At 42.4% G+C, this 25,129-nt stretch overlaps 1 protein-coding gene across 1 annotated transcript in view; it reads left to right on the top strand.

The window, feature by feature from the left end:
* Positions 1-24,910, top strand: part of LOC121857525 (sulfide:quinone oxidoreductase, mitochondrial-like) — a 227,048-nt gene extending 202,138 nt beyond the window's left edge. The window contains exons 10-13 of the mRNA XM_042353643.1: positions 7,641-7,760; positions 21,220-21,491; positions 21,656-21,874; positions 24,695-24,910. Of these exons, the coding sequence (XP_042209577.1) occupies positions 7,641-7,760; positions 21,220-21,491; positions 21,656-21,874; positions 24,695-24,910 (827 nt within the window). The remainder of the gene's footprint in view (positions 1-7,640; positions 7,761-21,219; positions 21,492-21,655; positions 21,875-24,694) is intronic.
* Positions 24,911-25,129: the final 219 nt, after the last annotated feature.

Genomic DNA, 25,129 nt, shown 5'->3' with positions numbered 1-25,129 from the left:
TGAGTGGTACCGCTCTTGCCTTCGCAAGCGAGGTGTCACGGGTTCGATTCCCGGGCCGGTGGAAGTTGTTTGGACATACTTCCTAGCCCCCATTAGTCCCTGTTCACCTAGCAGTAAAGTAGGTACCTGTGTAAATCGAAAGTTGCGAATTCGTATTCAGGGACAAGTTGTTGGATCTTCCAATAACTTGATGACATAAACCACTGACTCTTCAGGCTTCTATACCCTTAACACATGAGACATAAAGGCAAGCATGAACTTAGCATGCTTCCCTGTTGGGCACTGTAAACGCTTCTGCACTTCACCTTACACAAGGATGTTGGGGAGTGCCCAATAAATAATAATATAAAAAAAGCCAATCCTCCAGCAACCGCGGTGACGTCAGTTGAAGCCCAAGTAGTTTGATGATAATCAGATCGGCCGTGGAGTCCACAACTTTCCCGACCAGTGTGACCCATCCAAGAAGGCCCTGCTTCAATATTAATATCAATTGACATAGGAGAATAAAATAGAATGAATAGAACAGATCAAGAGTGAGTATGGTTATATTTGTTGTGTTGTCGATAGTAAGAGAAACAATTGAGACCCTGCAATTGTGTATAAATGAGGCAGAAAGACAGATCAGCAACCTGGGACTTGGTCACAATTTTCGTGATGCCCAGTGACCTGGGCACAGGTCACTGATCCACATCGGGACCTTGGGGGCGAAAATGTAATAATAATAATAATAATAATAATAATAATAATAATAATAATAATAATAATAATAATACAGTGGTCCCTCGGTTAACGGACACAATTCATTCCACAGAGTCGTTCATTAACCGAAAGTTTCGTTAACCGAATCCATTATTTCAATGGGATAGTGGGTTATTGGTTCCAGCTCACAGAAATATACATACAAAGTAAAGCCAAAAATGCATAAAGTCAGAAACACTCCTAAAATTCCCCTAAATTGCCCTTAAATCACCATATATTTATATATATACCTACATATACACTAGAACTCTTAAATCACTACTGTAATGTTATACAGGTGATTAATTTTTATCTCTTGTGCAAAATATATGACGTTTATATTCAAATTATTCACTGTCTTGCAAGGATTCCAGCAATGCAAATTATATTCTCCTAACTTTAGTCTGTGATATTATATAAGATAAAAACTTAAAGCCTACTGTATAACCACCAAACCTTTGCTGGGAGGGAGGGGGGGAGGGAGGGGTGACAGTGACATGTTTGACAGTAAGTGCCGAAGGTCTAGTGAAGTATTTATTTGTTTATTTATGTCCTTTAGATTGAGTTTTTGTTTTTTGCTTTTAAAATTTCATAGAAGTGACCGGGGAGAATATAATTTACATTGCTGGGATTCTTATAAGATAGTGTTTAATTTGAATGTAAACATGCAATAGTTTACACTAGACTAAAATTTTAGTATTCATTTTACACAAATATTAAAGAGCACAATTTTCTTGATATTTACTTCACTGGAAACGAATGTAAACATAGAACAGATTACTGAATTACTGACTTGGCAGACTAGCCCATCAGCTAATGCTCACAACAAAACGTCATGTTCGTAAGGATTTCGTTAATCAAATTTTTGTTTGTTAACCGAATTGAAGGTTCTTATGGAAGGTAATTCGTTAACCGAACCATTCGTTAATGGAGGGACCACTGTAATAATAATAAAGTACCATAAAGAAATACAAAATGAAAAAAGATCAATAGTGAGAAACAATATGTGTATGTTGTGTTGTCAATAGTAAGAGAAACAATTAAGACCCTGCAATTGTGTGTAAATGAGGCAGAAAGTCAGATCAGCAACCTGGGACTTGGTCACAATTTTCGTGATGCCATATGGCAGCAGGGTCTACCATTAGACAACACATTATGCTTCCAATATCTTCTCAGGCGGTAGTACCTCCCTGTTTGGTAGCTGGTAGCTGCCTACTATCTCCGGTATCAACATTTCTTACGTGTTATATACTGTATACAGTATTACCCCGCTTTACACGGTTTCACTTTCCATCACTTTCTGCGATTTCTCATTTCTCATTTACGCGGTACCTTGCCAGAACCGGACTTTCACTTTCCGCGGTGCATCTATTCATATACGCGGTGAAGGATAATTTTTTTTTTTTTATTTAGCTCATAAAATTCATACAAATTACCCGGCATCACCTGCCATTCCCCAGCATCACCTACCATTCCCCAGCATCACCCATCATTCCTCTGCGTCACCTACCATTCCCCTGCATCACCTGCCATTCCCCTGTGTCACCTATCATTCCCCTGCATCACCTGCCATCCCCTGCATCACCTGCCATTCCCCTGCATCACCTGCCATTCCCCTGCATCACCTGCCATTCCCCTGCATCACCTGCCATTCCCCTGCATCACCTACAATTCCCCTGCATCACCTATCATTCCCTGCATCACCTGCCATTCCCCTGCATCACCTGCCATTCCCCTGCATCACCTGCCATTCCCCTGCATCACCTACCATTCCCCTGCATCACCTACCATTCCCCTGCATCACCTGCCATTCCCCTGCATCACCTACCATTCCCCTGCATCACCTACCATTCCTCTGTTGCCTACTACAGTGCTTCAATATTAGCCTACAGTGCTGTCAGTGTTACTTTTTGAAAATTAGTAATTACATGTACACATACTGTATATGGGCTGATGTTTTACTATTGTATCATTGAGGGGAAGGGGTGCCTTGATAATTGAGAATTTGGAATAATTCGACAAGGTCAGAACCCCATAGGTGTTGAGCTATCAAAGGTTTACTGGAATTAGTAAATACAGTATACAGTCATTTACCGGTTAACATCTGACCGAACAACGTCCGATCGCATATACGTCCGTGGCTCCCAAAAGTGACGCCTGCTGGACCACCACTCCACAACCCCCTGACGGAGACACGATGATCCTCCCCATGCTGGTCAGATATTATGTGTTAAAGGAATATGCTTCCTTACCTAGGCTTTTTTTTAAGCATTTGCCTCCAGGTGTAATGTTAACCTACATCTATTGAGGATAAAATCTTTCTCCTACAAATTGACAATAACACATTTGCTGTAATCAGACATATCTAGTTGCCTCAACAATTGCAACCCCAGTTGCAATTGGGGTTGCAATTTCAAATTCTGTGGCATTACTAAGAATAACTAAGTCTCTGGTGCACTCTAAGATTAAGAGAGAAAACGGAGGACTCAGGCGTCCTGATGTGAGAGAAAACGGACTCGTATCACGGGGGACCAAATAAAAAAGCATAGCTACATGTTTTGTGGACTACAGTATTAAGCGTACCCTTTTCATCACTTTGTAATAAACCTAGCCATGCCTGTGTGTGTTTATGATATTTACCATAACATTATATATATATTTAGTGGGTCTAAATGGTGATAAAATGGGAAACTTGGGGTTGGGTCTTGGGTGCCTGAACCAATTAGAATAAATCCCATAGGTTCTGTACTTTCGTTATCGGCGGGGTCCCAATTAGGTGCGATAACCAAGGGATGACTGTACTGTACTGTATATACTTGTGACACTGGCCAGTTGCTTCTGGTGTTATGGTACAGGGGTACCAAGTGACAGCACTAGGATCCCACTTCCTCTATCAAGGAATAAACAATTAAAATTTAAATTGAAAAAAAAATACATTCAAATAATGGGACCTAGCGAACCTAAATGGCCCTAGAGCGGGCACAGTCACGTATGCATCGCGTATTCTTATAGATTGTGCTGCTAGGCGTACGTTATCTAGTGAATTTAGTCAATATTGTACAGTAACAATGGACCTAAGTACAAGCCTGTATTGTACATGTACTAAATGATTACGGTACTAAAATTGTTATGTCTATTGCAAATATAGCTTGTTTATACAGGGATTTAAATAAATTACTATCTTACAAGAATGCCACCAATGTAAGTTATATTCACCCAGGTCGTTTGGGTGGCAAATTATGAGAAGAGCTTAGTCACTCTTAAGTAATGATAAATAACCATGCAGGCCTTCAGCGCCAACTGTCAAATCTTATCTCAAATAAATAAACAAACAAACAAACGCCAGACATTCTGTCACCTCACCTCCCGCCCGCTCTTCACACCCTGGTGATTTCTTTGTTTATTTTATATAATATCTCAAACTAAAGTTAGGATAATATAATTTGCATTGCTGAAATCCTTGCAAGACAGAGATTAATTTGAATATAAGTGTCGTATATTTTGCTCAAGATAAAAAAAATGTAGTACATTAGTGTACAATACTGTAGTACATTTTATAAAAAGTTTTTCAATTGTATTTTTGGGTAGATTTACATAAATTTCTTAATTTATTTTCATCCCTTTACATGCACACACCATACTAAAAGAAACGTAAAAGAAACAAATGACCTTATTGCAAAGCTGGAGTGCACATGTACTAATTTGATTACGGTTGTAGTGGACGTCTCCTCTACAACTGCCTACAACTGCGTAGCCACAGCCACCACCTGCTACCGCCTTCCCTAGCAACCAACCAGATGTTACCGTATCTTAGCAACGGAACTAGTGACCGGCGACTTTCTGGGTTTTCCCAACATGACTCATAGCGGCTGCTGGGTATATAAGCTCTGTCTCTCCATTGAGATTCATTCTGACCATTCTTCTTGAACAAGCAACACCTCCTCCTCCGCCGCTGCCTGGCTGCCTTCGCTTCTCCTCGCCTGCCTGGCGGTCCTCGCTCCCGCCAGCGAGCATGACGACCCACCAGCTGTCCTTCTCTGAGCTTCCTCACCAACCAACTCTCATTCTGCCCATCTTCCTGAACAAGCAACACCTCCTCCAGCAAGCTCCTAGCTGTCAGCATTCATTCAACCAGGAGGCCAGCAACAGGCAACATCTTCTCTAACGAAGCTCCTGCACATCTACCTCCTTCAACACGCTACTCACCGAACGTCTTCTACTGAGCAGCTCCTCACCACACGGCACCTCCAGCACCAGACTGTCTATCATATAACTTATATTATACAAGAAAACCACATTAGAGTTTCCTTCCATCCTGAGTGCTAGACAACATTAAAATCTCGATACCCCTACACGGTACTAAAATTGTTATGTCTAGTGCGAATTACAGCATGTTTATATTCAAATAAATCAGTATCTTACACGAATCCCAGCTATGTAAATTATATTCTCCTAGGTCATATCACTGGCATTTTAAAATGAGAGAAGCTTAGTAGGACTGTTAAACACACAGAGACCTTCCCCTCAAACTTATCACCTCAACCCCCCCCACCCCCCCCAACCCCTCGCTGGGTGGCGTGGCTGGCTCCTTCCCTCCCCCCTTCCCCAGCCAGGCTTTTAGGCTTACAGTTTTTATCTTATATAATATCTCAGACTTAAGTTAGGAGATTATAATTTGCATTGCTGGAATCCTTGCAAGACAGCCAATAATTTGAATATAAACGTCATATATTTTGCTCAAGAGATAAAAATTGTTGTACATTAGTGTACAGTACTGTAGTACATTTTATAAAAAAGTTTTTCAACTGTATTTTTGGGTAGATTTACATAGATTTCTTCATTTATTTTCATCCATTTACATGCACACACCAGACTAAAAGAAACGTAATAGAAATAAATGACCTTAGTGCAAAGCTGGAGTGCACATGTACTAATTTGATTACGGTACTAAAATTGTTTTGTATAGTGCAAATTATAGCATGTTTATATTCAAATTAATCAGTATGTTACAAGAATCCCAGCTATGTTAATTATATTCACCCAGGTCATTTCACTGGCTTTTTATAAGAGAGAAGCTTAGTCACCTAAGAACTGATAAATATACACGCGTTAGACCTGGGCCTGTGCCAACTGTCAAACGTACTACCTCCCCTCCCCACACACCCCCTCGCTCGGTCCCACCCTCCCTCTCCCCCATCTGCTCGGCGTTGCTGGAATCCTTGTAAAACAGTGAATAATTTTAATATAAACTTCATGTATTTTGCACAAGAGATAAAAATTAATCACCTGTATCTCTTTACAGTAGTGATTTAAGAGTAAAAGTGTATATGTACGTATACGTAAGTATAAATTAAAAGTTTATGTGAAGATCGGACAACGTCCATTTCGGTTAACGTCACGTTTCCAAGAACGTATTTAGGACGTTAACCGGCGCATGACTGTACACTACTGTAATAATCTGTGCTTGCTAATATCAGTACCCTTCATGTACAATACATTACTGTATATATCTTATAAAGAATTTATGTCATCAGGAATGCATCTCCATATTTGTGCTGGTACGGTTGCGGAAATGTGTTCCTACACCCCTTGTGGTAACCCGTGTCTCAAAACGGCAATGTCGCAGTAGTAATACCTCTATTTATGAATGGATGAGTATTGGTCGTGTAGCGATGGACGTGATTGGCAGATAGGTTTGCTATAGGTCATAATAGATTGGTGCTTGGAGACGTGGGTTACTACAGGGAGTGTAGGAACACATTTCCCCAACTGTATCAATTTCATTTCTCTAACACAAATAGAGTAGATGTTGTGATTAAAAGTTTAAAATCTTTTTACCAGCCATAATTATGTTTGCTACTTAGCTTTCATATTTATTCAAGACATCTTCAGGTCATGGCACTCATTAATCTTCTATCCTGGCAGTGGATAACCTGACATTGCATGAGACCACCCCACCCTGCCCCACCCCACCCTGCCCCACCCCACCCTGCCCCACCCCACCCTGCCCCCACCCCACCCTGCCCCACCCTGCCCCACCCCACCCCTGCCCCCACCCCACCCTGCCCCACCCCCCTGCCCCACCCCACCCCCCCCACCCTGCCCCACCCCACCCTGCACCCTGCCCCACCCCACCCCACCCTGACCCACCCACACCCCACCCTGACACCTGCTGGACCTGACACTGATCATATCAGGTCAGTGGCATGAGACCCAATAATTCCCTACCACACCTCCATTGCAACATTTCTTACTTTTTTTTTTTTTATAAAAAAATTGTGTCCCCATCATTATTTTTGTGTTTTTTGTGACTGTGAAAATGTCTGGCAAGGACAGAGGCTACTCCTCCAGTCCCTACTCTTCAGACTCACCAAAGTTTGTGTGGGACTCGGGTTGATATCTCCACTCCACTTCATTGTGATGTAGTGCTGGTAATAATCTAGGATTTTTTTTTTTCAGTGAAACATACCTGTATGGGTGTCCAACTGGCCAGGACCCGATCCCTTTGAGCCCAGTGCTATAATGAACCTGATGTACAATATTTCGACCTGCAATTAGTTTTGGGGAACTTAACCCCATTGCAAATAGAGGTAGTCCTGTATACATGAACTTACGTTCAAATGGGTCAGAGAAAGTGTTAAAGCTGAGGTCCATTATAGATAGTGTCAGTTATATCAGGGATTTACTGTAATTTAGACAAATCTGCGCACTGCTTGGTCCCAAGGCGTTCAGACATATTAACTTTAACTGTACAGTACAATACAGGATTAGGTTAATTTTAGGGCAAGTTAAAACTATGGGCAACCAATATGTTTGAGTGACGTGATTGGTAAATGAAAGTAATTATTCTGTCCCTTGATTACTTTACCTTTATTAATCTTATGTTTCATTTATATTTTCAGCTGGACAGTGTGGAGTTTTGCGTAAAAACCTGAGTTTGGTAATGGCTGGTAAATCTCCCACTCACCAATATGATGGCTACACATCTTGTCCTTTAGTAACTGGTAAGTACAACAGATGCAGTCAGCTTGTTTCATCAGCATATTCATTTACATATTTTCCAACAGGTCAGAAAGTTGAAGAAAATTGAGACTAGAGCAATCAGTAGCAATATTTGCTGTTGCTTAATGTATGTAAAACATTAACAATATTAGTGTCCAATTAATCAAGGTGAAACAGTAAAAATGTTAATGTCATGTTAATCAAGGTACAATAGTAACAATATTATTGCCATGTTAATCAAGGTAAAACAGTAACAATGTTAATGTTGTGTTAATCAAGGTAAGACAGCATTGTCACGATTCCCTAGCTTTTCCGGATTGTTCATTTCGAGTGTTAGTCAGGAGGATTTACCCTAGTCTGAATTAGTAACTGGAGAGAGAAAAGCTATGAATGCCAAGAATGGGGACAAAGCCATGCTCTGGCTTTGAAGTTGAAGTCATTGGAATGTCATGAAGCTAAAGCCAATGCCAGACATTAAAAAAGTCATGAAGCCAAACCTGAGTATGGTATTCTTAGTTGCAGCTTGTCTTTGAGATATAAGCTGACTTTATTTTATGCTGATTGTTCCTGGGGTAAGATTTGACTCTCCCTAGATGCTGAAAAAGATTACTACTTGTACTGTAGTAACAATTTATCTTACTAAATTAATTTTATCCACAATACTGTACATAAACTAGTTCTGTAATTTGCAATAACAGATCACAGAGAAGCATTGGAATGAAGTATCATAATATTTTCATAGGTACAGAGCGACCTAATGTCAAGTGACAACTGTTTGGTATCTTTGATCTCTTTCAACAATCAGGTCAGGTCCTTGTGAGAATAGGACCAGTAGGGATAACTTGTGATATCAGTGTGGATTTCAGTACATGTAAGGTTAGATCAAGGTCTCATGGTCAACTCACATTAGACTTGACCTCCCCTAAAGTTTACCCTTCCTGGCATTACCCGGGGTGGAGGTTCTGACCTGATTGTCCTCATGTCGACACTGGTCACGGATATGCTGGTCAGTAATTTCTTTACTTGTCAAGTCAGGTCAAAATTGCCCCACTTTGGATCCACCACTAATTTGAGATACATGTATCCTTGGTAATCATGGGACCTGATAATAGCTGATCTGGCTTATCACGGTATCCTCAATTGCGACCATGTGTACGCTTATCACTGATTGATCTGGGTTATCGTGGAATTATCATGGGTCAGCGGAGGGTCTGCGAGAGCAACAGCGGTAGCAGTGACGGCCAAGAGGTGGCAGCATGGCTCGAGGCACCAGCTTCCAGCCTTAGATGACAGCATTTGTTTCCCCGGCTTTATTGGTTGGTATCTGAAGAAAGCTTCCTGCTCCATGCTTGTTTTGGTGGAATTTTTTTTAACTTTTACTTACCCTCCTCCATGGAACCTGTGAACAAGAAGTATATTAAGGTTCCTGATCCAACCAAGCGATGAAGACTTGTGTATTCTCTGGTTGAATGTTTCGATGTTCCCAACAAGGATAAGCATGCTCTTGACAGCACACCCACTGTGGTTACCACTTCCTTCCATTCCATCTCTCTAATCACCCCCACCTTTCTGCTTTCTCTCTCCATAATTTAAAATTTGTTACGTAATTGTCGCGATCCCAATATCCTTTATACCTGGGGAGTGAAACCTACCCCAAGTTATTATCAAATAAAGGAACAAATAGGGAACACGGCAATAATTATCCCCACAAAAACCTACTCAACTAAATGTACATGAATAAGTAAGAACAGTTGAAATAAGTGAGTCACAAAAGGGAAGATAATTAATTAATTCAATTTATGTTCTAAAGGGAGTACTGACTATAGCAAACAAGAATTTAAGGGAATAAGTAATTGTATATTACTATAAGAGTGATGCCGGAAGGGTGAAAATATACCGTTAAGGAGTTAGACCAAACGAATACTACTTAACATAACTATATTACACAGTCATACTATATATATATACACAACAATCCCTACAAAATAGTTATTTCCTACCAAACAGGAGATTCCTTACCACCAGGATCCCTTCCTAGGCCTAACTGAATGTGTCACTAATACCTGATACCACTAGGGCATTGCAGAAGACTGGACAAAGCACTAGACAAGGGTCAAGGCTAGAGAAAGAATGGACACGTCTACCCTATGCCACGGTTTTTCGCCACTGGGGAAGCGTCCCCATGCGGTGGAGGAGCGCGTCTCATATCACGTGAACCAGGACATTTGCTAGATAATTTATATAATTAATTAATACTACTCTTGATTTGACTTAACAGAGTAACACAAAGATGCATAGTAATAACATACATAAATATACAATTAACCTAAGTAACTAAGAACAACAATAATATAATAAGTACAATTAACAAATTATTAATAGCTTGTGTGGAATGGAGGCGTGAACATATGCCTCACGCCATGCGAGTTCATCGAGCGCTAGAGGCACGTGACAATAATGTAGAAGGAATATGACCTTATTCATTTATACTTGTACTCAATTTTGTGGGTAGATATCAGCTGTTCAATTGTGACTGGCAATGCTGCAGCCAGTGTTACCAAACAAACCAATTGATGCATCATCTCACCTATTACCACAATCTCCACCTCCACCTCCATGATCACCACCACTGCCTCAATTATCACCACCTAAATCATAATTTGAGTGATGCAGAGATGGATTTGCTTTATCCAGACTAGATCAGCACTATATCCACTGCCTCCTACCCACCTCCCTACCTCCCTCCCACCCACTGCATCTCACCGACACTCTGCCTCTCTCACTCATTCTACTATGACTGTCATTCATGATAAATATTTTACTGTACTGTATATTGTTTATTTGTTATTCATTAATTAGTAAAGATATGTTATTAGTATTATATCTTTGTACCTACACATTTTTGGGGGTTGTGGGACCAAACAAATTTTTCCCATATATTGTGTTTCAATATGCACAGTTTTCCTTATGACGGTAGTTTTTTGGAACCAAATCCTGCGATTATTGAGGATGTTTATGTTCTGGGTATCAAGTTCTATCTACAGGAGCGAACACAAACACCTGTAGAGTTTTCGTAGGTTCTATTTACTGGATAAACAGAGATACACAAGGGAGGTGGCGCTCCTTACTCTGTCTGGGGGGTCAACTAGCCTTTCAGGCGACATGTGGCAAGTGATACATTAGCAGCTTCCATATGTCGCCAGGCACATTAATTAAGCGTGTGGGACATGGTAAATACATTGCCACACGCTGCTAGCTAGGCTGAATAAATAATGTATATAAATGGAGCACATACATAATATACATACAGCATACATAATATACATACACCTCCCTCCCCCCCCCCATATGCTCATAGCAAAGTCTTGAGCGGACCTTTTCTTTTGGATCCGTTCTGAAGAGGTCGGAGGTACCTGCAACGTATGTTCCAAGACACGTTGAGTTTCCAAGGACAGGCACATATGCAGCTAAATAAGTTGTTTAGGCTGTGACAAGCTCTGGAGATCCACCATTGTAGCATAATCAGTCCACCGTCGCCGCCATTCACGAAAAGTCTGGAAATTCACATCAGGCTTCAAGACGGGCGGTGTTTGAGCAGCCGCTTTAGGTGGGGCTGGGGGGCGTGAAGAAAGCGTTGATGAGGTATGTGAACCAGTCGATACCGAGGCAGTGTTAGAGCCAGGAGCTTGGTTAACAGTGAGGCGAGATATCAAAGCTTCAAACCTTGCACTGTCTTCCAATCTCCGTTGGTGATCTCTCTCTGCCTCAGCTTGCCTTCGTTCTTCATCCTCCACATGTCTTTTAGCTTCGTCGTGACGCCTTTCATCCCTCATAAACTTCATTAAAGCAATTATCTCTGAAGACAATGCTGAAGATCGAGGTGAAGGGCTGCGCGATGTGGTGGGAGGAACTGGAACGTCCTGTTCAGCCTGGTCATCCATCTCTGCAGAATTGTCATCCGACTGACTCATCCAGGCGTTGGCTCCACGACTGCGTAAGGCACGAGACATAATTACTTAATCTGTGTACTGTGTCTTAAATCAGTGTTGACCGGTCAGCCTGTCGTATCAACAAGATCTGAGACAAAAAAATAAATTAAATGCACAGATAAGTAGATTATATATATATATATATATATATATATATATATATATATATATATATATATATATATATATATATATATATATATATATATATATATATATATATATATATAATATATTTAAAGGAATGGCTGCAGTCAGTGTGTTCGTTCGTGCGTGCGTGTGTGTATGTGTGCGCGCCTCGGGCAGTGAGGGAGAGGCGGCGACTCACAGTCAGTTACCCTCTAGGCACGGCCGGAGGAGGCTGCACTGAACTCCACTCCTCACAAATGCCCTGAACATGCCTTCCACCTTGGGAATCCTTTAGAACAAGGTCACACAGTTATGGCACTAAACACACAATGCACTTATACACTTCACAGGAAATTGCTGTCACTGACACTGCTCAAAGTTGCTATAAATTCTTGGGGGAGACAGCCATAAGCGGTTGACGACAGAACGGGTCCATAAGCCGGTCTTGCCACAAACTTTGCACTTCACTGTATAATGATCCAGTTAATTAACACACTGCGCCATGTATATGTTCTGGGTATCAAGTTCTATCTACAGGAGCGAACACAAACACCTGTAGAGTTTTCGTAGGTTCTATTTACTGGATAAACAGAGATACACAAGGGAGGTGGCACTCCTTACTCTGTCTGGGGGGTCAACTAGCCTTTCAGGCGACATGTGGTAAGTGATACATTAGCAGCTTCCATATGTCGCCAGGCACATTAATTAAGCGTGTGGGACATGGTAAATACATTGCCACACGCTGCTAGCTAGGCTGAATAAATAATGTATATAAATGGAGCACATACATAATATACATACAGAGATTCATTTATTTGTTTGATATAATCTAAATACACTTACAGTCAACCCTCACTTTACGCGGTTAATGTAACCCGCAGGGTCCCTCGGAAAGTGAGGAACGCGTAAAGTGAATAACATAACATATGGGATTAATTGAAATAGAGTCCGGGCCGACCCCCAAACTCCACTTTTTGACGACACACAACTATGTTGTAGTAAAAATTTTATCTTAACTTTATGATGGTATGAAAAAACAAGTAATATAGAAGAGGTTAGGTTAGGAAAAATAAAGGTTAACTTAGGAAAAATAAAGGTTAGGTTAGGAAAACTAAAAGTTAGGTGGAACACTTAAGTTAGTAGAAGAGATGGGTCGGCGTACGGGGATGGAGGCTGGTTCTGAGGCAGAGGGCAGGCTACTGGCCCTCAGGTGAATCACCATTACTAGGTGAATCACCACCACTGTCACTTACAGTTGTCAGGGCTTCCCTGACAAATCCCTCAAAGTCATCTTCACTGTCACTATCACTGGCTTGGGCTGGCTGTGGTGGGTTGCGGGCGAAGAAATCTGTTATGCTTTGCTGACGGCTGGTGTTGATGTTGTTGTGATACACCTTGATGTAGGGCTCCATAGTCTGCAACAGCTGGGTTGTGAAGATTTCATACCTGTTTGCGTCAGGGTCGTCGGAAAGGAGGAGCTTGGCTTTCTCGATACACTCGATGGCACCCCTAACATTACTATGGGATAAGTGTTGTTCTTCTTGGGATGACGCACCACCTGCCTCTTCACTGACGTCGTCATCATCATGTACCATCTCCTCGGTAGTCACATCAGGTTCCATTATCACCTCCATGATGTCGTCGTTGGTGGTCTCGGAGAAGCCTGGAACTGTAACACTCTGCGCAGCTGCTCTGGCAAGGTCCACTGCTACTGCAACAGTCTGAACCTCACCAGTCACAGATTGACTCCTCCTCTCACCTGGTATTCCATGCAACACATGTCTCCATGCGTGACGAATTGTAGCAATAGACAGCTGATCCCATGACTCCACCAAGAAGTCCACAGCTTTCTTGATGTTAAATACTCTCCAGAATTGTTTGAACAGTATTGTTTGCTGTGCCAACTGTTGATCCTCATCTTCTTCGCTCTTGCTATCGGTGATGGTGTCACTCAGGTTACGCAACTCTTCCTTGGTGTTGGTGTAGTCGTTCAGGAGCTTGAATTTTTTCATAGAGAATGCAGCTTTTACATTACAGATTAAATCTTGGTCCATGGGCTGTAATATAGACGTAGTGTTGGGAGGAAGGAAGACCACTTTTACGTTGGGGTGACGATCTAACAGTAGAGGCGAGTGTCCTGGTGCGTTGTCCAGCAGCAACAAAATCTTGAATGGCACACTCTGTCGCTCACAGAATTTCTTTACATCGGGAACAAAACAGTCATCAAACCAGGAGAGGGACAGTGTAGAGAACATCCACACCTTACGTGCGGTCAGCCAGTGGACATTTAGCTTGGTCATGTCCATGGTTTTGTAGGCCTGCGGCTTGCGTGCTGTGTGGATCACCGATAAATTGAGCTTACAGGTACCGGAGGCATTGGTGGTAAACAGGACGGTGATGCGCTCCTTCTGCAACTTCTGGCCCCGAATTTTGCTGGCATTCTTTACAACGAAGGACTTGGAAGGTAGCTTTTTCCAGAAAAGACCAGATTCGTCCATGTTAAACACCTGGTCGTCACTGTACTGTCCTTCCTCCATAATCTCACGTAAAAACGGAGGAAATTCCCTAGCCGCAGCACGGTCAGCACTCGCTTCTTCACCACCAATGTTTATATTGGTGATCTTGTTCTGGATCTTAAACCTCTGTAACCACCCAGAGGAAGCATTAAAGGGTTTGGGCTCTGTAATTCCCATCTTTTGTGCCACTGCAATGTACAGTTCACGTACGTACTCCTTAACAGAGCGCGTGTCGACCGCCATGTTCCGTCGTGCCTGACGCACCAAGTACCTCACAAGTAATTTTTCTGTCTTGAGAAGCACCTGGTTGTGAAAATACTTGATCATAGAAGCACCTGTAGACTTTGTGATCTTGATGTGCATCCTTCTTTATTGTTCGAATCATAGATTCATTCACACCATGCTGGCGCGCCAAATCAACCTGCCTTGTTCCTTTCTCCAACTCTTGGATGATGGTATACTTCACCTCTTAGCTTAAGGAACATCGTGTCTTCTTTGGCTTAGTGCCGCTGGGTCCAGGTAAGGAAAGGTTTCTCTCTGGGGGCGGTGGTCCGGCGGAAGCCATTTTACAGAACAATGGATACACGTTTACACGGTCTGGCGTGGAGGGATGAAACTGGCGCGGCTAGGTCAAGCATCGTCTTTCCTCCCTCCCTCCCTCCCTCCCCCGGGTGGACACGTCATAATACTTTAAGCCAATTACAGCTAGCAGCAGAGGTGGGTAGGGATGCATGGCCAATCACAGTCCGATACGTCATATGACGTCAGTGATAACGCAACAAAGACACACACTGCGCAACCTTACCGCGCGGCTTGCCCAGGTGGAGGGAGGGAGGGAGGAGGCGGGAGAGGCGAGAGCACAGGCAGGCAGGCAGGCGGGTGGGGCGAATCTAAAAATAGCGTTTCGCCGGACACACTCCGCGTAATGGGGTTCACGCACCGCGTAATATGAGCACGTTAGGTTCTGGCAGGGCACCGCGTTAACGTGGAAACGCGGAATGTGGGACCGCGTAAAGCGAGGGTTGACTGTATATAATATAGTCAATGTTTCTATGTAAAGAAGAAATTCTGATGCTAGGCCTGTGGTTTCAAAGCCAAAGCCTTTAGAAAGTTTCAAAGCTGAAGCCAAGTTCAAAGAGCATGGCTTCCAGATGCCGAAGCTGGCTTCAGCCCCATCCCTGATGAATACATATACTGTACAGTATAAGATGAAAGTCTTACCACAGATCATCATTGGTGAAGATCAACACTAAAGAGCTCAAAGAAACCTCAGTAAACTGCAGGGGATAAGGAAATCTTATGCTTAAACAAAGCTTTAATTATAGGAAAACTTTAAAGCCATTTTTAAGGATAGTCAACAGAAGCACACCTTGTGAATAACATTAGAATGAATTATAACATTAGGAAACTAAGAAACCTTGAATTAACATTAATTACTTCAATGGTTAATAATACAAGAAACCAGGGTGGACTTTAGACTGGTTGTGTTACCCAGATATTGAGACAAATCATCCACATAATTCATTATTTACAAGAATATACAAGCCCTATAATGTTTTGAGATATTATATGTACAGGTTAAACCTCAATATAGCGGCTCTCGATTTATCGGCAACAAGCATTAAATGGCCAAATTTATAGATTTTTATAAATATATATATATTTTTGTAAAGGCTCGCATGCAATTTCCACTAGTTCCTTTACCTGCTTACCACAGGATCTGTCTTGGGCACTAGTAAATATTATTGTAGCATATTTATTAGACCTTGATAAATATTATTATACAGTCAACCCTCACTTTACGCAGTTAATGTAACCCACAGGGTACCGCGGAAAGTGAGAAACGCGTAAAGTGAATAACATAACATATGGGATTAAATGAAATAGAGACCAGCTGACCCCCAAACTCCACTTTTTCCAACACAATACCTATGTTCTAGTAAAAATAACATCTTAATTTTATGATGGTACATGCACACAATTAATACTTAAGAGAAATAGAGAAATACAGTCGCCAAGTTAATGTCCATTCAAATAATGGACACGACTCCCTCCCCCTCTTCTCACACTACACTGCTGGCTCTTCCCTCTGAGAAATTTTGGGGGGAAAACCAGGTATAGTAATAAATAATACCTCAAACTAAAGTTAGGATAATATAATTGACATTGCTGGATTCCTTGTAAGACCAGGAATATTTTGAATATAAATGTCATATATTTTTCACAAAAGATAACATATTTACTCAGATTAAACATTTTATCTAAAATTTGTATGTCTAATGCAAAATATATGATGTTTATATTCAAAATGATCACCAAATTGTAAGAATTCCAGCAATGTAAATTATATTCTGGCCGGGTAATTTGTATGAATTTTATGAGCTAAAACAAATATCTTCAGTTAATAAAAAAAAAATATTCTTCACGACACTATCTGTCAATCAAAGTACCCCACCTTGCCTCCCCCCCTCTTCCAACCGCACGGTCAGTCCCAACCCTCCCCCCCACCCCCCACCAAGAGAAAGAGTGGGTGAAAAAAATAAATTTTAACATTTTGTATTAAATAATACCTCAGATTAAAGTTACGATAATATAATTGACATTGCTGGATTCCTTGTAAGACCAGGAATATTTTGAATATAAACGTCATATATTTTGCACAAAAGATAACATACTTACTCAGAGTGAACATTTTATCTAAAAATTTTATGTCTAATGCAAAATATATGATGTTTATATTCAAAATGATCGTCAAATTGTAAGAATTCCAGCAATGTAAATTATATTCTGGCCGGGTAATTTGTATGAATTTTATGAGCTAAAATAAAAATCTTCAGTTAATAAAAAAAAAAATATTCTTCACACGGTAACAGATGGTCGGTCGCCGGTCCCTCCCTCCCTCCCCCCCCACCAACGTCCCTACTAGATAAATGTGTGGGAATACCAGACTGTTTACCTTTTTAGTAATAAATAATAAATCAGACTAAAGTTAGGATAATATAATTGACATTGCTGGATTCCTTGTAAGACCAGGAATATTTTGAATATAAATATCATATATTTTGCACAAAAGATAACATATTTACTCAAGAGTAAACATTATATCTAAAATTTGTATGTCTAATGCAAAATCTATGATGTTTACAGTTGTACCCCACTTAACGCGGTCAATTGAACCCAGAGGGTCCCGCGTTAAGTGAAAACCGCGTTAAGTGAATAACAGAACATATGGGATTAATTCCAATAGAACCCAGCCCGACCCCCAAACTCCACTTTTTGACGACAAATAACTATGTTGTAGTAAAAATTCTATCTTAACTTTATGGTGGCATGAAAAACAAGTAATATAGAAGAGGTTAGGTTAGGAAAGATAAAGGTTAACATAGGAAAAATAAAGAATAGGTTAAAAAACGAAAATTTTTGAGGAACACTCACGGTAGTAGAAGAGATGGGTCGGCATACGGGGATGGAGGCTGGTTCCGAGGCAGAGGGCAGATTACTGCCCCTCAGGTGAATCACCATTACTAGGTGAATCACCATTACTAGGTGAATCAATATCACTGTCACTTACAGTTGTTATGGCTTCCCTGACAAATCCCTCAAAATCAACTTCACTATCACTATCACTGGCTTGGGCTGGCTGTGGTGGGTTGCGGGCGAAGAACTCGGTTATGCTTTGCTGACAGCTGGCTTTGATGTTTTCATGATACACCGTGATGTACGGCTCCATAGCCTGCACCAGTCGGGTATGGAAGACGTCATGGTGTTCATCGTCAGTGTCGCGGGAAACGATGGACTTAATTTTTTCTGTTAACTCTATGACACACTTAATATCACTATGACTTAAACTAGGTTCTTCGGAGAATGACGCACCTTCTTCCTCCTCTTCACTGGCGGGTTCTTCTTCCAACATCTCGTCGGCAGTCACTTCAGGATCTCTGATCACCTCCATGATGTCTTCGTTGGTGGTCTCGGAGAAGCCTTCAGCTGTAACAGTCTGCGCAGCTTCTCTGGCAAGGTCCACTGCTACTGCAACAGTCTGAACCTGACCAGTCACAGGTTCACTCCTCCTCTCACCTGGTATGCCATGCAACACATGTCTCCATGCGTGACGAATCGTAGCAATAGACAGCAGATCCCATGCCTCCACCAAGAAGTCTACAGCTTGTTTGACGTTAAACTTCTTCCAAAATTGTTTGACGAGAAGTTCTTGAGTCGCCGCCTCTTGTTCCTTGTCCTCGTCGCTTTTACTCTCGCTGTCGGTGTCACCCAGCTTACGCAACTCATCCTTGGTGTTGGTAGAGTCGTTCAGGAGCTTGAATTTCTTTGCCGAGTATGCAGCTTTAACATTGCAGATTAACTCCTGGTCCATGGGCTGGATTAATGACGTAGTGTTGGGAGGAAGGAAGACCACTTTTACGTTGGGGTGACGATCCATAAGTAGGGGCGAGTGTCCAGGTGCGTTGTCAAGGAGCAACAAAATATTGAAAGGAACATTCTGTTGCTCGCAGAATTTCTGCACGTCAGGAACAAAAAAGTTGTCAAACCAGAAGAGGGACAGAGAAGAGGACATCCACGCCTTACGTGCGGTTAGCCAGTGGACATTAAGCTTGTTCATGTCCATATTCTTGTAGGCGTGCGGCTTGCGGGCTTTGTGAATCACCGATAACTTTGGTTTACAGGTACCGGAGGCATTGGTGGTAAACAGGACGGTGATGCGTTCCTTCTGCATCTTCCGGCCCCTTACCTTGCTCGCAGACTGGACAACGAAGGTCTTGGAAGGTAACTTTTTCCAGAAAAGACCAGATTCGTCCATGTTAAACACCTGGTCGTCACTGTACTGTCCTTCCTCCATAATCTCACGTAAAAACGGAGGAAAATCTCTAGCCGCCGCACGGTCAGCACTCGCTTCCTCACCAACAATGCTGATGTTGGTGACCTTGTTCCTCCTCTTAAACCTATGCAGCCAACCATGGGAAGCATTGAAGGGTTTGGGCTCTGCAATTCCCAGTTTACGTGTCACTGCTGCGTATAGCTCACGTGCGTACTCCTGCACTGAGCGCGTGTCCACCGCCATGTTGCGTCGCGCCTGACGCACCAAATAACTCACCAGCAAAGTTTCCACTTTTGCCAGCACCCTGTTCTGGCAATACCTGATAGATGAAGCACCTGCAGACTTTGTGATCTTCATGTGCTCCTTTATCTTGGCTGCATCCTTCTTTATTGTACGAATCGTAGATTCGTTGACGCCATGCTGGCGCGCGAGATCAACTTGGCGTCTTCCTTTCTCCAAATCTTGAACAATTTGGTACTTCAGCTCGTAGCTTAATGAACGTCGTGTCTTCTTTGGTTTAGTGCCGCTGGGTCCAGGTAAGGAAAGGTTTCTCTCTGGGGGTGGTGGTCCGGCGGAAGCCATTTTACGGAACAATGGATGCGCGTTAACCCGGCGTGGCCTTGAGGGATGAAACTGCCGCGGCTAGGTCAAGCGTCGTCTCTCCTCCCTCCCTCCCTCTCCGGGGTAGTCACGTCATAATACTTTAAGCCAATTACAGCTAGCAGCAGAGGGGGGTAGGGCTGCATGGCCAATCACAGTCCGAGACGTCATATGACGTCAGTGATAACCCAACAAAGACACACACTGCGCAACCTTACCGCGCCGCTTACCCAAGCGGAGGGAGGAGGAGGGAGAGGCAGGCAGGCAGGAGGGCGGGTGGGTGGCGCGTGGCGCGTGGTCAAAATCTAAAAATAGCATCCGAGCCGGACACTCACCGCGTAGCTGTGGAAAAACCCGCGTTAAGTGAAAGTTCAGCTTTGGCAAGGCACCGCGTATATGATAAAACGCGTTAAGTGAAAGCGCGTTAAGCGGGGTAAAACTGTATATTCAAAATGATCATCAAATTGTAAGAATTCCAGCAATGTAAATTATATTCTGGCCGGATAATTTGTATGAATTTTATGAGCTAAATAAAAAAATTATACTTCACCGTGTAAAGGGGTACATCCACCGCGGAATGTGAGCATCCTGGGTTCTGGCAGGGCACCGCGTAAACGTGGAAACGCGGAATGTGGGACCGCGTAAAGTGAGGGTTGACTGTAGTGTATAATGTGTCTCCATTTGCCCTGGTTTATTCACCAATTAGTTGTCTAAAGGCGGTGACACACTGGGCACTTTTTCTCCGAACATGTTGGGCAAATGCGGGCTGGCCTCCTAAACTAAGAGACATTTGTGTCATAATGGGTTGTTTTGTTGACATGTCTGCCCAACACAACGAAAAATGACAACAAAACGTCTAGATGAAGTTTTCCATGGATCCTGTTACTACAGTTAAGGCCTTGCAGGATTGTGGTATAGTTCTCCAATTGCTGAAGCAAGCGAGGCATCTGCAAAAGCTAAAGAAAATACAATGGGTGCGTCGTGAAGTTTGTTTACAAGTGACAGCGGCTGGCTGGTGAAAGAAGACCCTGAATAATGATTTAATAACACTAATGAAGTTTTAAAGTGACGAATAAATAGACAGGTCACCATTTTATGTGTTATACACCCCTGTATACAATTTTCTTGCTACCAAGAATGAAACCTATGATGCTTTACTCTCAAACTCACAATCTGCTGCACTCAGAACCAACTGGTGTTCACTCAGGGCCGAAGCACAGAGGTCTCTTAGAAACATGGAAAACGAGTGGTGGCAAGCCAAAGCTCAAGAAATCCAGAGCTTCGCCAACAAGAACAATCCTCAGGGCTTTTACAATGACATCAAAGCCATTCATGGTCCTGTGAAGCGCAGGGAGATCACTCGGCAGTGAACTCCTCAAGTACAAACATTAAATCCTGGATCAATGAACAGAATACTTTGGTAGTCTTCTCAACCAAAGGAACCCTAATGAGCCCAACATACTAGATACCATCCCAGAGCTGCCCTCGGTGGTAGAACTCGATGCATCACCTGAGTTCTCCGAGATCCTTCGGGCTGTCAAGGGCCTCAAAAACAACAAAAGTGTCGGGCCAGACAGCCTGCCTTCAGAAATCTTTAATAGTGGAGGCTACCTTCTCCTCCAGCGTCTCCACCTGGTCTACCGAAAGCGTCCCCAAAGAATGGCAGAACTACAAGAAAAAAAGGTAATAGCCGAGGCATATCTTTCTTGGGCGTGGCAGGTAAAGTGCTTGTCAGAATTATGCTCTGCAGATTAGCCCAACACACATCGCTGAGTCCACTCTGCCCGAGACACAATGTGGCTTCCGTAAAGATGCCGGCAGATGATATGATTTTTACCGTGGGTCAGCTACAAGAAAAATGCCATGAACAGAACTGTGACCTCTACATAGCTTTCATTTACTTAACAAAAGCTTTAGACACCGTCAAAAGAGAACTTCTTTGGAGTGTTCTCTCTAAGTTTGGTGTCCCTCCAAAATTTCTTAAAGCCCTCAAGAGCTTCCATGAGGACATGCATACTTGCGGCACCAATTCCAAACCCTTTAATGTTGAGGTCGGTGTGAAACAGGTTCGTTCTGGGCCCTTGTCATCTTCATTCTCTACCTCACACAATGACTGATCAGCCATAACTCCGTGAACGACGATGATGGCGAGAAGATCTGCCTTCCTGCAATAACAAAAACGTCGAACTCCCACCTCCTTGAGCTTCAATATGCTGATGACTGTGCATTTGTTGCTCACTCCCCAGAGGCTCTACAACACATGCCCATGGCTGTTTCTGCATTATATCAGGCTATCAGACTAAAAATCTATGTCCAAAAACAGTGATAATTGCTCAACACAGGCTCAGACCCACCACCTGCATTCCTGGTCAATGGAGAACCTGTCAAACAGCTAGAACATTTTACCTACCTCGGTAGTGTTTTTTTCTCCCAAGCACAACATCGACGAGGACATCCAGGTTTGGATCCATCTTAAAGCTGCTTCCTCTGGTCGTCTGCGCGCCAGAGTGTTTGACAATAACAGCCTCAAAGTTTCAACCAAACTATCTGTTTACCAAGCTGTCTGTATTTCCACCATCTTATTTGTCTGAGGTGTGGATTATGTACCAAAGGCACTTCAGATCTCTAGAGGTCTTCTATATTCGTTGTTTGCAGCGCTTTCTTGATCTGACCTGGCAGGACAAAGTCCCTCATACTGACATCTTCCTGCTTGCCAACACCACCAGCATGCAATGGACAGGACACGCCATCCACATGCCATAGCATAGACTCCCCACCAGATCCTCTACGGGCAGCTGCCCGAAGCAAGCCGCAATCCTGGAGGATAATGCCTGAAGTGCAAAGACCAGCTCAATAAATGTAACATTCCTCCAAATGATTTTGAAACCATTGCAACCAACCCAATCTTAGTCTATGGGACTCCACCTGTACTCAAGGTGTCAAACATATCGAGAAAGAGCATAATAGGTTCAGATATGCACGTTGGGAAAGGAGACGCAATCTCACTCCCAGAGACCTCACTCCCAGAGACCTCCCACCCAACCTGGAGCTGTCCTGCCCAATGTGCGATAGAGTTTCGGGTCAAGGATCAGACTCGACAGCTACATCCAGTGGCACCGACGACAACATCCCTAGTTCACCATTCATCATCATCGATTTCATAATGAAGCATAGTTGTTGTTGGTTGAGAAAGACAGCCTTAAGCAAGTAAGTAAGAAGGGTGTGTGTTGGGGATGTGTGTATCTGATGTTGAGGTGTGTTTCTGACACACACACACACACACACACACACACACACACACACACACAGCCCTGTAAATGTATTCAACGCATATTATATCATTATGTCTAAATCAAATGTAAGTCTGTATATTTTCAGCCACAGGCTGCAACTTTATTAATATACCGTTTATTATTATTATTATTATTATTATTATTATTATTATTATTATTATCACACACACACACACACACACACACACACACACACACACACACACACACACACACACACACACACACACACACACACACACACACACACCCCCTCCCCCCAGGGTCAAGACCTATTAGGCACTGCTTCTGCTGTGCAGCTGCGCCAACATACGAGTGCTATACACACACTCAACCCACAACCCCCATTTCGCTGGGGTTAACTATTATTATATTATAGGCATCACACTTTAGTCGATGATTCACAAAGGCGTCCCCGCTCTCCAGCTGCAGGGTGTGTCGGGTGCCGGAGGGAAGTCACTAGCCAGTTTTCAGTGGAATGTATCAGCGGACTGTAGGACCCACGTTTTGACTTTAACTGCCCGATGAGCGACTGTGGGATAATGTGACCCTTGCTCGTAGAACTCGATTGTTCTTTATTCGGTCAAAACCTGCAGAGTACAAATTACATATGTTACATATGAGATAATTAATTCACTCGTACGTTCCTTCACTATTAACAACTACATATGATATAGTTGAGTAGAGTAGGGTGTTAAACCATATAAAAACTTAAGTGTTTCGGGTCTAATGTAGGACTTATTAGCTCCCTGACCTTGTAGCTCACTGGACGGCTAGAGACTATCTTCTGAACCTCACAGGGAGCGAGTTTGCCAGCCCCGAGGCGAGGGCCATCTGTTTCACATTTAACACCTCAGCAAAGTTCGTTGTAAACACTCACTCTGTCTCTCTCTCTCTCTATCCCTCTCTCTTCTAGTTTATCCTACTGTGGCGGTAACAGTGAGCAATAACAAAATTAACACATCTTTCGAGAAATCAGGAAAAAAGATGCAGTCAAATGTTTTGATGAAATTTTGCTGCTGATTTTGAGATTTCAAAGATTATTGCTCAACATGGAAAACCACTCAGTGATGGGGAGTATATTAAAGAATCATGGCTAGAATGTGCTCCTTTCCTTTTTAACAGTCTTCCAGAAAAGGAAAAAATGATTCAGCTCATTAAGGATTTGCCAGTAAGGAGAAACACAGTAAACGATAGAATATTAAAGATGGACACAACCATAGTAGAACAGCTAACAAAAGATATTGGTTCATGTAAATTGCTTTCCATTTGTCTTGATGAGAGCACTAATGTTACCTCATCAGCTAGGCTAGCCATTATTGCTCGATTTTGTAGGGACGATGAAATATGTGAAGAACTGGTTAACTTGGTAACTTTACCTGAACATACCACAGGGGCTGAAATATGTAAGACAGTAGTAAACGAACTGCCCTTAAAAGATTTGTTGAGTGTTTTGATAAAATTCGTCTGTTTTTGAAGAATGAAAAATTTTCTTGTCAAGAATTATATATCTGACGTTGTGTGGATTTGTAGATTGATGTTTTTTTTACAGATTTCTCCACACATTTAAATGACTTGAACACCAAATTACAGGGATCTGGCCAAAAAATTGATGTTATGTTTGATAACATAAAAGCCTTTGAAATCAAACTGAAAATTTTTAAACGTGATGTCGACAATGGCACTTTTAAATATTTCCCAAATCCAAAAAAACACATGACCGATCTTGAAATTCATAAGAAAACAGACATTCAGAGCCTTCAAATGCAATTTTCGAGCTTCATTGATTCAACTACTGTGAGATTGTGAGATGGAGTACCATTGTACGATATGTTTTCCCATGTGTGGAGGCGGGAGTTCGTCTGTGGCAGCTCCGGGTTGCAAGTGACTGTCTGACGCTGCAAGAGTAAAGTCTGCAAAGAACCTGGTCAAACCTCTCACATGGCACAGTGAGTAGGATGCTAGGGCCAGACACGCCATAACAGCCCTGACAAGGACGCCAACATGGCCCCTACACGTCCACGATTC

This window comes from Homarus americanus, unplaced genomic scaffold (assembly GCF_018991925.1).
Source record: "Homarus americanus isolate GMGI-L3 unplaced genomic scaffold, GMGI_Hamer_2.0 scaffold51859, whole genome shotgun sequence".
Taxonomy (NCBI): domain Eukaryota; kingdom Metazoa; phylum Arthropoda; class Malacostraca; order Decapoda; family Nephropidae; genus Homarus; species Homarus americanus.
This window is presented reverse-complemented; position numbering and strand designations above follow the sequence as displayed.